General features: G+C 41.3%; 1 protein-coding gene across 1 annotated transcript in view; it reads left to right on the top strand.

The window, feature by feature from the left end:
- LIG1 (DNA ligase 1) overlaps positions 1-14,785 on the top strand; it is a 296,484-nt gene that overhangs the window by 158,133 nt on the left and 123,566 nt on the right. Inside the window, exons 13-14 of the mRNA XM_069200497.1 lie at positions 4,450-4,526; positions 4,663-4,754. Of these exons, the coding sequence (XP_069056598.1) occupies positions 4,450-4,526; positions 4,663-4,754 (169 nt within the window). The remainder of the gene's footprint in view (positions 1-4,449; positions 4,527-4,662; positions 4,755-14,785) is intronic.

Genomic DNA, 14,785 nt, shown 5'->3' with positions numbered 1-14,785 from the left:
CACACAACCTCTAGAAGAGGATTTTCTCTAACACCCTATCCTCCATGTACTCAAAATATCAATGCCTTCCAATACTACCTGGCATGATTAAACATGCAGATCATATATTCAGTGAGCCAGTCAAAGCTAGGGTAATAACACCACGCAGTGATAAAAAAATATATATAAACCTGCTCCTACAGACCCTGATTATATTACCCACCAAGTTCCTCCAGACTCAGTGGTAGTAAGTGCGGCAAGAAAGAGGGCTAATAGCTAGTCGTCAGGGGATGCTCCTCCCCCGACAAGGAGAGTAGAAAATTCGATGCTGCTGGCAAGAGGGTAGCGCCACAGGCTGCCAACCAATGGCAAATTGCAAACTCTCAAGCCTTGCTAGCAAGGTATGATAGAGCCCACTAGGATGAAATGCAGGAACTCCAACAACACCTCCCAAAGGAACACCAAAAAAGGGCACAAAAGATTGTGGAAGAGGGTCAGGCCATAAGCAACAATCACAGACGTCTGCCCTTGATGCTGCAGATACAGCAGCTAGACGCGTGAATACTGCCATCACTGTACACAGACATGCATGGCTTCGTTCCTCTGGTTTTAAACCAGAAATTCATCAGGCAGTGCTGAATATGCCTTTTAATAAAAAGCACCTGTTTGGCCCCGAAGTCGACACAGCCATAGAAAACCTGAGAAAACACTCGGACACTGCCAAAGCAATGGGAGCCTTATACACAACACCCTACAGAGGCTCCTTTTGCAGACAACAATTCAGAGGAGGATTTAAGCCGCAATCCACAGAACCTTCTACCTCCCAGGCAAAACAAGGGCAACAGCAGTACCAGAGAGGGGGTTTTAGAGGGTCTTATAGAGGCCAATACTTTAGAACCAGAGGCAAGTTCCAAACTTCAGAACAAGCCACTACCCCAACTAAACAGTGACTTATTTACCATTCCTCAACCTCACAAATCTCCTGTGGGCGGCAGACTACAGCAATTCCACTCCCATTGGCAAAATATCACCACAGACCAATGGGTATAGTCAATTCCCCGCAATGGTTATTGCCTAGAATTGATTTCTACTCATTCAAACATTCCTCCACGTTATCACAAGCTGTCCCCAGAAGCCAATGTTCTATTACAGCAAGAAGTACAATCGCTACTACTAAAACAGGCAATAGAATTGGTCCCACATTCTCAACAAGGAACAGGAGTATACTCACTATACTTCCTCATTCCCAAAAAGGATGGCACTCTCAGGCCCATCCTAGACCTCTGATCCCTAAGTCTATACATCCTGTCAGAACACTTTCACATGGTAACTCTGCAGGACGTCATCCCACTATTTCAAAAACAATATTACATGACTACATTAGACCTCAAAGATTCGTATTTCCATATACCCATCCATCCCGCTCACAGAAAATAACTAAGTTTGTGATAGTAAGAAAACATTATCTATTCAAAGTTCTACCATTCGGCATAACAGCTCCAAGGGTATTCACAAAAAGTCTAGCGGTAGTAGCATCCTACCTAAGAAGACAAGACATACATGTCTTTCCATATCTAGGCGATTGTATAAAATTGCTTAATTTTATTAGCCAATGTCAAAAACACACTCCATACATAATAGAGACCCTACATACACTAGGGTTCACTCTCAACGACCAAAAATCTCATTTTCAACCAGCACAGGTGAAACCTTACCTAGGTGCTATTCTCAATACGCAAAAAGCCTTAGCTTATCCAAATACACAAAGGGTACAAGCTTTTCAAAATCTCATACACAAATGCAGCCAAATCAACAATACACTGTAAGATTTATCATGAAACTTTTGGGAATGATGGCATCCTGCATAGCAATAGTACCTTATGCAAGACTAAACATGAGGACACTACAACAGTGCCTCTCACAGCAATGGTCTCAAGCACAGGGTCAATTGCAAGATCTAGTGTTAGACCGGCAAACGCACAAGTCCCTTCAATGGTGGAATCGCATGGCGGTCACTTCAAGACCCTGTGCCTCAGACCACAATAACAACGGATGCATCAATGACCGGTTGGGGAGCTCATCTCAACAACCTTACCATTCAAGGGGAATGGAATTCACAACAGCTAAATTATCACATTAACCATTTAGAATTCTTAGCTGTGTTCCTTGCCCCAAAAAGCATTTCAGCCGCTTCTCAAACACAAGGCTGTCTTGATTAAAAACAGACAATATGACAACCATGTATTACCTAAAGAAACAAGGCGGGACACATTCATCTCAACTGTCCCTTCTAGCCCAAACAATATGGAAATGGGCAATTCACAATCAAATTAATCTACTAGAAGAATACATCCCAGGAATCGACAATCAGCTAGCGGATCGCCTAAGCAGAACACATCAACAGATAAACGAATGGGAAATTCACTTAATCAGTACTTTTAAAAGTGGGGGACACCAGAAATAGACCTATTCACAAGCAAAAACACAAAATGCCAAAACTTCGCATCCAGACACCCACCCCTCTGTCCAAGGGCAAAGCTCTATGGATCAACTGGTCAGGGATATTTGTTTACGCTTTTCCCCCTCTCGCACTACTTCCATTTCTGGTCAACAAACTGCGTCAGACTTATCTCACCATAATACTCATAGCCCCAACGTGGGCACGACAACATTGGTACACAACACTCCTAGACCGGTCAGTAGTACCCCACTCTAAACTTCCAAACAGACCGGACTTGTTAACACAAAACAAAGGAAAAATCAGATATCCAAATCCCAGGGTTCTCAACTTAGCGATTTGGCTCCTGAAGTAATAGAATTTGGATACTTAAAACTTCCATTAGAATGCATGGAAGTTCTAAAACAAGCAAAAAATTAATCTCACTGCCACATCAGCATATTTACAAACTGTACAACATACCTCACATTAGAGTCCCAGTTATTAAAGCCTTCATGGAAGGACTAAAATGTATTATTCCACCCACAACACCACCTGTTCCTGCTTGGAACCTCAATATTGTACTCACCAGATTATTGGGCCCACCTTTTGAACCCATGCATTCATGTGCGATTCAATTCTTAACCTGGAAAGATGCTTTCCTAGTAGCTATTACTTAATTACGAAGAGTTTGTGAAATACAAGCACTCACTCTTGAAGAACCGTTTTTTCCAAGTACACAAACCTAAAGTTGTACTGAGAACCAATCCAAAATTTCTGCCAAAGGTGGTATCACCTTTTTTCACATAAACCAAACCGTGGAATTGCCAGTCTTGTTCGCACAGCCAGATTCAATTGTAGAAAGAGCCCTTCACACTCTTGACCTTAAAATAGCTCTTATGTACTATGTGGATAGAACAAAAGAATTCAGAAAAACAAAGCAGCTTTTCGTTGCTTTTCAAAAACCACATAAAGGGAATCCTATCTCTTAACAAGGATTAGCAAGATGGATTGTTAAATGTATACAAACATGTTACATTAAGGCAAAAAGACAACTTATAATCACACCTAAAGCACATTCCACTAGGAAAAAAGGTGCATCTATGGCATTTTTAGGAAACATACCAATGGCGGACATTTGTAAAGCTGCCACATGGTCTACACCACATACATTTACAAAGGATTATTGTGTAGATGTATTTTCAGAGCAACAGCTCAATGTAGGTCAAGCTGTCTTAAGAACATTATTTCAAACAACTCCAACTCCTAGAGGCTAGCCACTGCATTTTTTGGGGAGAGTAACTGCTTTCTAGTCTATGCATAGCATGTGTATCTGCAGCTACACATGCCATCGAACAGAAAATGTCACTTACCCAGTGTACATCTGTTCGTGGCATGTAGTGCTGCAGATTCACATGCACCCTCCCTGCTTCCCGGAAGCCTGTAGTTGGTGCAGTTTTTTATAATTTGTACATATGTATATACATTTGCATGGGCATCTATTTTTACGTACTATTTTAATAAAACATTTATATCACTACACTCTCACTCCTTCCTACACCCTTTTGTGGGAAAAATATCTAACAACGGAGTCAATGCCCATGCGTAGTATGACCGAGAGGAGGAGTCACTCGATCCCGTGACTCCGAAAAGACTTCTTCGAAGAAAAGCAACTTGTAACACTCCGAGCCCACACTAGATGGCAGAATAATGCATAGCATGTGAATCTGTAGCACTACATGCCACGAGCAGATTTACACTGGGTAAGTGACATTTTATATGTATATATATGTGTGTGTGTGTGTGTATGTGTGTGTGTGTGTGTGTGTGTGTGTGTGTATATATATATATATATATATATGTGCAACTTGTACAGCGCCTTGTATAGTGCCACTTTTATAGGGTTGTGTATATATGTACGTGTGTGTGCATGTATATATTTGTGTGTGTATGTATATGTGTGTATATGTGTATATATATCTCAATTGAAGTGTGGTGTTTTAAAGCCGATTTTCTTGTTGTCTTTCTTCCAGTCAATGAATAAGAAAATTGATATTATCAAGGGTATATTCGTGGCCTGCCGACACTCGGAAGCACGTTATATTGTTCGGTCAGTATCTTACAGCCTGGTCACTCCCCAAACAGCCCCCCTCCTTTCTCTGCCAACTTCTCTCTGCGCTTTATATGGCATTAAAATTGATTTACTCCCTTGTTAAGCTTTTAGTTAATCTGTTTTGCGTCTTTAGGTCTTTGGCTGGAAAGCTCCGGATTGGTCTTGCAGAGCAGTCTGTCTTGTCGGCTATTGCGCAGGCAGTGTGCGTCACTCCTCCAGGGCAAGGTAAACTCCGAATGATTCAGTATGTGACCTTTGATCTTAAAAGAAAATGTAAAGATGCCTCCTTATCATCTTGTTTAGAAGAGCCTCTTTTTGTGCCGATGTGTGAATGTTATGTTCTTCTTTTTTTTTTATTATTTTTTTTATTTATTATTATTTAACCCCTTAGCTGCTGGGCCTTTTCCCCCCCCAGTGCTGAGCCCTTTTTTGGCTATTTGGGGTAGTTTGCGCTTAGGGCTTCATAACTTTTTGTCCACATAAGCTAACCACGCCAAATTTGCGTCCTTTTTTTCCAACATACTAGGGATTCTAATGGTACCCAGAGTTTGTGGTTTCCCCTGGAGGAGACCAAGAAAATAGCCAAAATACAGTAAAAATTTAGTTTTTTCCAAAAAAATGGGAAAAAAGGGCTGCGAAGAAGGCTTGTGGTTTTTTCCCTGAAAATGCCATCAACAAAGGGTTTCTGGTGCTGAAATCACTAACTTGCCACCTTTCAGGAACGGGCAGACTTGAATCAGAAAACCACATTTTTCAACACAAATTTGGCATTTTACTGGGACATACCCCATTTTTACTATATTTGGTGCTTTCAGCCTGCTTCCAGTTAGTGACAGGAATGGGTGTGAAACCAATGCTGGATCCCGGAATGCTAAACATTTCTGAAAACTAGACAAAATTCTGAATTCAGCAAGGGGTCATTTGTGTAGATCCTACAAGGTTTTCCTACAGAAAATAACAGCTGAAATAAAAAAAAAATGAAATTGAGCTGAAAACAGCCATTTTTCTTTATGTTTTACTCTGTAACTTTTTCCTGCGATGTCAGATTTCTGAAAGCAATATACCGTTTTGTCTACTGGACTCTTCTGGTTGCGGGGATATAAAGGGCTTGTAGGTTCATCAAGAACCCTAGGTACCAGAGCCAATAAATGAGCTGCACCCTGCAGTTGGTTTTCATTCTATACTGGGTATACAGCAATTCATTTGCTGAAATATGAAGAGTGAAAAAGAGGTATCAAGAAAACCTTTGCATTTCCAAAATGGGATCAAGATAAGGTTTTGAGGAGCAGTGGTTATTTGCACATCGCTGAATTCCGAGGTGCCCATACTAGCATGTGAATTGCAGGGCTTTTCTCAAATAGACGTCTTTTTTACACACACTCTTATATTTGGAAGGAAAAATGTAGAGAAAGATAAGGGGCAATAACACTTGTTTTACTATTCTATGTTCCCCCAAGTCTCCCGATAAAAATGATACCTCACTTGTGTGGGTAGGCCTAGTGCCCGCGACAGGAAATGCCCCAAAACACAACATGGACACATCCTATTTTTTTTAATAGAAAACAGAGCTCCTTTTTTCCAAAGTGCCTACCTGTAGATTTTGGCCTCTAGCTCAGCCGGCACCTAGGGAAACCTACCAAACCATTTCTGAAAACTAGAGACCTAGGGGATTCCAAGGAGGGGTGACTTGCGGGGCTCGGACCAGGTTCTGTTACCCAGAATCCTTTGCAAACCTCAAAAAGTGGCTAAAAAAACAAGTTTTCCTCACATTTCGGTGACAGAAAGTTGTGGAATCTGAGAGGAGCCACAAATTTCCGACAGGCCGAATTTTGAACAACCTGTCATGATCTGGATGGTCCCGGGGCAATGCAGCAGAATTGTCATTGAAATGCAGCATGCGCTGCAGTAGCAAAAAACGATCTCTGCTCATGTATGGTGCGAAGATGGGAGTTACCCAAACCGTGCGAGTCGTCCAGTAGGACTGCAAGGTGGGTTTCTGTACTAACCCCATTTTGAGCGTAAGGCCCAAAAATATTTTCAACTCCGCCAGCGAAGTGGGTGTCCACTTGCGTGCTCTAGAACGGGGCCCTAGAGTGCCTCCTCGCTCCCTCAGAAATTGGTCTGCACGCAAATTTGTTTGCTGCACAACTTTCTGAAGAAAGTCAACATCCAAAAACAGATAGATGTAGTCGACTGGCAAAAAGTTAGCTGTATCGACTTTACATCCAGCATCACCAGTAAAAGGTGGAATTTGGGGCTGAACCAAACAGGGGGGCTGCCAAGAGAGCAGTCTCTGTGCTTGCGGCAGCAAGCACGTGCTCTCTGGGTTCGGCTAACCCAATGTGGTCCCACTGCCCAGAATGTGCTTGCGAAGGGACAGCACGGATGTCGTCATTGTCTCCTTCAGACTCACTGGAAGAGGTGTCAGATGGGACTCCGCCGACTGAAAAATCACTCCCAGAATCTGCCCCATTGTCCTCTCCCTCAGATGCTGTCTCAGTGTCTGCTGTCTCAGTCTCTGAGCCTACATCAGAACTGTCCTCCATAACCCGAGCTAGGGCTTGATCAGCAGTCATCCAACGAGACGCCATCTCTGCAACTGGCTAAACTGTCCCTCTAAATTACTAGCCTACGTAGAAGGCAGATAGTCACAAAATTGCGTGTGGGTATGTTTGTTGTGTACAACAGGAAATGTCGTCACCTTACCTTCGCTTCTTCTCCCATTCTGCAGATTTTCTGAAAACACTGAAAAAAAACAAAAAAATAATGTATTACTTCACCTTACCACACACCCTGTGCAACAGTCATTTTTGGTGCTCTGCCTCCCATTACCTCCTCTTCTAATTCCCTCAGTACTACCCAGCAAAAGTGCCACTCATATCTCCATAGTCCCCCTGGCATTACATTTGTTTTAAAGCGCAGGTAACGCTTGCCTTTACTAATCCACTCAGCTACTTTATGGCAACTGCCACTACAGAAAAGACATGCATGCATATATATATATATTGTGTGAACAAGATTCTCACCCCACTACACGAGGTTCAAATTGACATCTTTTATTGCAAGCAACAGCCACGTACGCGTTTCGACTCTCAAGGATTCTTGATCACAGTAAATGAGTCCCTCTTTTCTTTCAATGTTTAAAACATGTCAATTTGAACCTCGTGGAGTGCGGTGAGATTCTTGTTCACAAAATATTTTCGAGGTTGCTCTCCTCCATCACTGAGCACCGGCAGTGGAGTGCACTGCGCAACAGTCTTTTTAACCAATTTGTGTTGCATATATATATATATATATATATAAACAAAGTGGTTGAAGGGTTGCTGGGCGGCACACTCCACTGCCGGTGCCCAGTGACAGAGAAGACCAATCTAGAAATTATCTAATGCCGAAAAATTTCACCGCACTCCACGAAGTACAAATAAAAGTGTATTTTATTGCAGTCCATAACCACCAACGTGTTTCAACTCACCAAGGAGTCTTGATCACGGTCCTCGTGGAGTGCGGTGAAATTGTTCACCATTATAAAACACACACAAGAATAACAAGCATTTACAATGTAATGGGTCTCGCATCTGCTCGAGTTAGAGCTATTAGCGTTATAAACTCCTAACCCAACTTTTCTTGCCACATAAATTGATAATTGAAAGTTAAACTCTTTCACATAAGAGAGCCGATTCACAGCGCCACGGCCACCATGAGCATCATGTGAAGAGTTACACAAAAGGAAAAGAAGTTCGCTCGCAGTTAAACGTAACAGCAAAAGTGCAATTAGCCATGTACCTGGGGCGATGGCCAAGGCGGTAACAAAACCTCCCCAAGGAGGGACAAAGGTAAATCATTTTCCAATGTCATCAAAGGATTTTTGAAGGGCAAGCCCACGAACGAGTGGTAGTGATGGGCGTGAGGTGGGCGTTGTTAGAAGCCCAGATACACACCAACAAGTCAGAAAAGCAGCACATGGACGCTGCAATGCTTGTCCTGAAAAAAAAAATAAAAAAAAAATATATATATATATATATATATATATATATATATATGTGTGTGTATACATATATACACATATATATGAGAGAGAGAAAGAAAACACGACACTCATGTCACAAACCTTTTTTTTATACATGTGTGCTTGCCCTTGGCAAAGCACACATGTATAAAAAAAAAAAGAATTGGCCCCATTGATGGTCACCCTAAGGGCTGACCACCCCAAAAAATTTTTTTCTTTTTAGCCGCGCTGCGATCCACGGCCAGGAAACGGTGCCAGGGAGGCATCGATGGAAAGGGGAGAGCCTCCCCTTTCCATCGATGCCTCCCTGGCATCTGGGGAGGCCGTTTTGGCCTTTTTTTCCCCACCGGAGAAAGAGAGAACGCTTACCTGCTTCTCTCCTTCTCCGGTGGGGAAAAACTGTGACGTCAGCGCGCCTCGCGGCGCGCTGACGTCATAAGGGGGCAGGAGGGGGTTGGGATGGAGACGCGGAAGCTCTTCCGCATCTCCTACGGTCCAAAAAAAATAAATAATAATCCTCCGGTGCATTGCACCGGAGGATTTTTAACCCCCTCCCTGGTGTCGCCCACTGGTCGTGACCCGCACCAGGGAGGGTGTGTGGGCGTCGGCCAGTGGCCGACGCCCGCACCAAAGGGGTTAATTATTTCGCCTTTCTCTATTGGAATGACGAATATGATAAAATTTGAAGAGGTGCCATTGTGGTGACTAAAATGGTAGGTGGAAGGAGGGAACACAACATATTGGAATAACTGGACATAATGTAATTTTGAATAGCTCCTTAAATGGATCTATAGATAGACGTACTCCATACAGTCTAAGCATTAAATGACATTCCTGCTTTTCATTTGTCTGATGCGTCCTTGTCTTCCCTGCCGTCGTGCAATATATGCCAGTTCTCCTTGATTTGGGTACTCATTTCTTGGACTACGTCACATAGAGTAGCTTTGAGACTAGAATACCCATGCCATTTTAACAATTTATTTTTCTTCGTAGTGTTTGGCATATTTTGTCCTTTCGTTATTGTTTATTCCTCTTTGATGTTGAGAATATTTAAAGCTTTCCGCTTCATTAATTCAGAATCAAAATGTATACTGAGACTGCTTTGCTTTCTCCATTTTGAGGCTGTGCTCGATTCACAACCTTGCCATAGTTACTTGCTGTGGGGGGGAGGACATTTACAGTCTCAAACATTTTAAAGCTTCCGTAGATCTTTGATTCCTGAGGATTTTTTTTTTCTCTCCAATGAAGAGCAATGCTTCCGGAGCTCTGATAGACTGGCAGCATTTTTTTTTTCATTAATAGACCGTAGCATGAAAGCTAGAAAGAAGGTAAAAGGCAAGACTATTAACTCACATCTTAAATCTGCTTATGTTGTGGAATGAAAAGTGTTGACATACATTGAAGGATTAGTCCCAGATGGTGCTTTTAGTGAGCACCCAATGATCAGCAAGTGTTTCGAATGTAAGGTAACACGCAAATCAATGAAAATAACGTCATAGTCTAGGGTTTGTACAGAGCACTATGAATGTTTAATGTTGTAGCACAGTGTCATTACACCACACAATATGCCATTAAAGCAATGGGTCCATCACTTTCACTGAACTCATTCCAGTGTAAACTTTGTCTACCTTCACCCACAGCCTCCCACCCCCAGATTAGATGCTTTCAAGATGCAAACAAGACCAGTTGGTGGATTAACAGGCATTTGAATGTTTTGTTTTTATCTTTGTTGATCTGTTTTTCATTATTTTTTCAGGTGTTTTACTACGATTGGTTATTTACAGGTTTGGGTAGATTCAGTGGTTCTCCAATTGTTTTGCTCCCTTTCTTAGTATTGTAATTGTATTTTAATAGTATTTATATAGCACTTACTACCCCTGACGAGGCGTCAAAGCACTTTTCAGTGAGTAGCAAGCTACTCCGGAACCCAAAAGGAATTGGTGGTGGATTAGTATAGGAAAATATGAGTACAGTTGTATTTTGAGTTAATTTGAGCCGCGGATATGTGAGTTTGTTCGTTGGTTTGACTGGAGTAATGGAGGGGTAGAAGAGGGAGGAGTCCAGAAGTGTTCATTGGGAGTTTATAATAATAGGATGAGGCTTGGGATGAGTGAAGGTGGGATGCAGGAGGGAAGAGTCTGTGGAAAGGGTTAGGGAGATCATAGTAGCAGGAGGGCTTTTGGATGAGTCAAAGGTTAGATAAATGAGGGAGAGTTTAGTAGGGTTGTTTGGGCGATCATGGCAGTAAACTGAGGTTTGGGTGAGCTAGATGTGGAAGAGGAGGGAAGAGTTTAGGCAGTGTTATTTAGGAGCTGAAAGTAGGAGAATGGGTTTGGGATGAGTCAGAGTGGGGATGGAGGATTGATAGAGGCATGACATATGGTGATGGGTAGACAAAGTGAAGCTTACAATAGTAAAAATACATTTATTATATTTATAATTTTATTATGTATACACTTTTTGGTCATTTATTTTTATTTAATTTATTCATTATTTGAATTTTATAGATTTTATTTTTATTAAATTTGTGTCTAGTACAGTAGGACTAGAGTAATAAATATGTAAATACATAGTAAGGGAATATATGTTCAATGAATATAATAATGGGTATAATATGAGAAGAAAAGTAGGATTGTATAAACAGACTTTAATGATTTGTAATATTTGAAGTAAAGTGTACTTTTCTAACATTTATTTATCTTTACTCAATTTCTGAATAGCCAAATGCTTATGATGATAACATTTGATCAATGTGATATTAATGAGAGGAGGGATTCATAAGTATCTAATATAACAACTAATCTGGGACCCATGAACATGTTAAGCATAGAATAGCACACACACACAAATATATATATATATATATATATATATATATATATAAAACGTGAGTAAATATACATTAGTGAAACTGGTTTGAAGAGTATGTGTGTAATTTATTGTTATGACCTAGTAGCGATACATATTTCCTAAAGCACCTATAGATATCTAGAATATACACATAATCAGATTAACAATTTTATCAACACAGGCATATGTAGTCCATAGCTGTTTGAATATGGTGGTTATGAAGGAAATTCTTCTGAAGACAAGCTATTTATCTGTGGATCTTATATTTGGGATAATGAATTCCATAGTTTGGCTGCTTGAACGGAGAAGGCTGTACCACCTATAGCCTTTTTCTTGTATGGTGGTGTTCTAAGGTGGGGTGCCAATCTTGAGCAGAGGTTTCTTTGTTGAATGTATTTGGTTTCTGATAAAAAGTGGTCCTGTTCAATGTATAGCTTTGTGGGTGATAAAAAGCAGCTTGAAGGTGCATGTTCTGGCACTGGGAAACCAGTGTAGTGCTCTCAAGACAGGTGATATGTGAGCTTGTGGCATTACATGTAATAGTAGCCTGGTAGCGGAGTTCTGAATACGTTGTAGTTTTTTCATATTAGATAGAAATGATCCATGGTAGAGGCCAATGACATAATCCCGTTTGGATAGTACAAGTCAGCACCTTGTGTGGAAATCTGAGGTTGGGGAAGATGCGTTGTAGAGTCTTCAAGGTGATGAAGCTTGTTCGTGCTAATTTGTCCACTTGGGCATTCATTGTTAACTTGGAGTCCATGGTAATTCCAAGATTTTTAACTTCCTCGGATAATTGAGGCGGTGGTCCGAGATGGTCAGGCCAGGTGCACGGTGGGTCATAATTTTCCAGTCCCCACATAGTAGTATTTCTGTTTTGGAGGCGTTTAGTTTGAGATGGCTCCCAAGTAATCCACTGATCAATGGCTCTGAGGCAACTGAAGATTTGTGAGTTTTCAATGTTTTTGGGGCATTCTAATTTAAGTAGTATTTGTGTGTCATCTACATAGTTGTAGCTTGCGAGTTGAAAATCATTGATCAGTTCTAGTAATTATATCATGTAGATGTTGAAAAGCAAAGGTGAGATGATTGATCCTTGGGGGACCCCTGCTTTTGTGAGGCAGGGTTTGAACAAGAAGGGGGGAGAATAGATATTAGTTAATTTTTGAAGGTAGGATTTAATCCATTCAAGAGCTGTCCCTTCTATGCCGGCTTCGTGGAGTCTTTAATTAGGGTGTCATGGACAACCGTATCAAAGGCAGCAGAGAGGTCCAAGAGAAGTAGTGCAGCAACTCCATTGCGGTTGACTGTTTTTAGAATAATCCCAGATTGCTATGATGGCTGATTCAGTGCCTCTTCCTGAGCGGAATCCAGTTTGGTAGTCAAAGTATGGGCGAATGCTGCTCTTTCTGTCAGTTTGCCCAGGAAAGGTCCATTTGTGATTGGTCTGTAGTTGTTGGGGTCCTGCGGGTCTAGGTTTGTTTTCTTTAATAACGGTCATGTGTGTGCTTTTTTCAGGTCTACAGGAAAAGTTCCTGTAGTTAAAGAGTTGTTGATTCTTCTTACAGGTGTGGCAGCAGAAGTAGATAAAATAATGTTCTTGAAGATGTGTGGTGGGCAAGGGTCAGAAGGGCAACCGGAAAGTCTGCTTGCATTGACCATATCCATAAATTCACCTTGTGATATTTGTTTGAAGGACTGTAGAGGCTGGGTTGGTTTATTCTTAGAGGGTATTTTAGGAAAGGGGTTGGTGCTGATAGTTTTCTTTGGTTTTAAATAGGAGACCAATGTGTTTGCCTTGGTTGTGTAATGAGTTGCCAGTTTGTGAAATCTTGAGTAGTGGGATGACTTCCTTCCATGCATTCAGGTTTTCGAAATTCATTGAGAATTTTATAAAATTCTTGCAGATTTAGCATTTTGAATTCTGTCTTAGTAGTACCTTTTTTTTTTTAATTTTTTTTTTTTTAGCTTTTTTGATTATACAAGTCATCATTCTGTTAAGTTTGTGTAGCTGCAGTTTGTCTTGAATGTTGTATTGTTTTGAACCAGGTCTGCTGCAACTTTCTGATTTGTTGCTTTATCTTAAGTTCTGTGTTTCTCCAAGGTGTTGGTTTTCTTTTGTCCTGTTTCGTTTTTCTGAGTGGTATTAGGATATCAAAAGCTTCCTGTAGCCACTCAAAGCTTTGGAACAGAAGTAATTGTATCTAGATCTGTGACTGTTAGTTGTGTTTCTAAGTCATCAAAATTGAGTTTGCTCCAAGGTCAATAGGTGCATGTATGTAGGTAGTTGTGGGGTGTGTTGACTTGTTGTGTTTTATGTCGGAAAGTTATCAAATGGTGGTCTGACCATGTGATTGGTGTGATGCTATGAACTGTAACTAGTTCAGGCTTAGCAAAAATGACATCTAGGATGTGTCCAGCGATGTGTGTGGGATTGTGTACGATCTGATGTAGGTTTGATGCGACTAGGCTAGGGGTGATAGCTTTTGGATGGGGCATATTGGGTTTGTCAAACCAAATGTTTAGGTTCCCAAGAATCCATAGGTTTGAGTATAATGTTATAAGGTTTGAGACTGTATCTAGAAAAGGGTCTGGGAATGTTGAGTTGTTAGGTGGAGGTCTGTAAAGGAGGAGAGAGTTACAGGAGGAAGTTGGAGTAGGGTGGCATCTGGTGAGGAGGGCTTCACAACCTTGTATGGAAATGACTGTTTTACTGAGATTTTTTGCTTGTTTGAATATAATAGCTAGTCCACCCCCTCTCCTGCCTATACGGTTTTGTGTGATGGTTTGATAGTCTGGAGGAAGGGCTTCATGCAACACTGGGGCCATGTCCTCTCCCAACCATGATTCGGTTATGAATAGTAAGTCAGGTTGTGTCTGTGAGCAGGTCGTAGATGTGGTGCTTGTTTTTTTTAGAGTGACCTAGCATTTATGAGCTGGCAGTTTAGAAAAAGTTAGTGGTGGTGCTTCCTTTAGGAGAAGGGTGAGCAGTATATTTAGAGCTTGTAGCAGGTGTTTTAGTTGCGATAACTGTGTAAGGGTCACAATAGTCTTGTTTTTCAATATAGTGTTCTTCTTCCAGCAGGCTTAGGAGGCATTTTGTTGGGTCTTTGTGTGTGGGTGGTGGACTTAGTGGCTGAGAGAGACATCAAGAGTACTTTTTTTTGTAGGGTAGCCTTATGTAATAGTAAAGGGGTTGCAAAGTTGTTACGAGTGGCATGTTTATTTTGTTTGTGTCTGTTTAGTGTGGAAGGAGTATGGGTTAGGGGCGGTAGAGGAGCATGTGGATCATTATGTAAGGCTCTAAATTGTGCAATGGATGATAGGTGGGTGAATGAATGTTGCTGTGTTGAAGTGCTTGTGGTAGATGTTTGTGAAGAGTGAGAATGTAGGGTAAAGA

The sequence above is a fragment of the Pleurodeles waltl genome, chromosome 7 (assembly GCF_031143425.1).
Source record: "Pleurodeles waltl isolate 20211129_DDA chromosome 7, aPleWal1.hap1.20221129, whole genome shotgun sequence".
Lineage (NCBI taxonomy): Eukaryota > Metazoa > Chordata > Amphibia > Caudata > Salamandridae > Pleurodeles > Pleurodeles waltl.
Note: the sequence above shows the minus strand (reverse complement) of the source record. Positions and strands in the feature narration are given on the sequence as shown.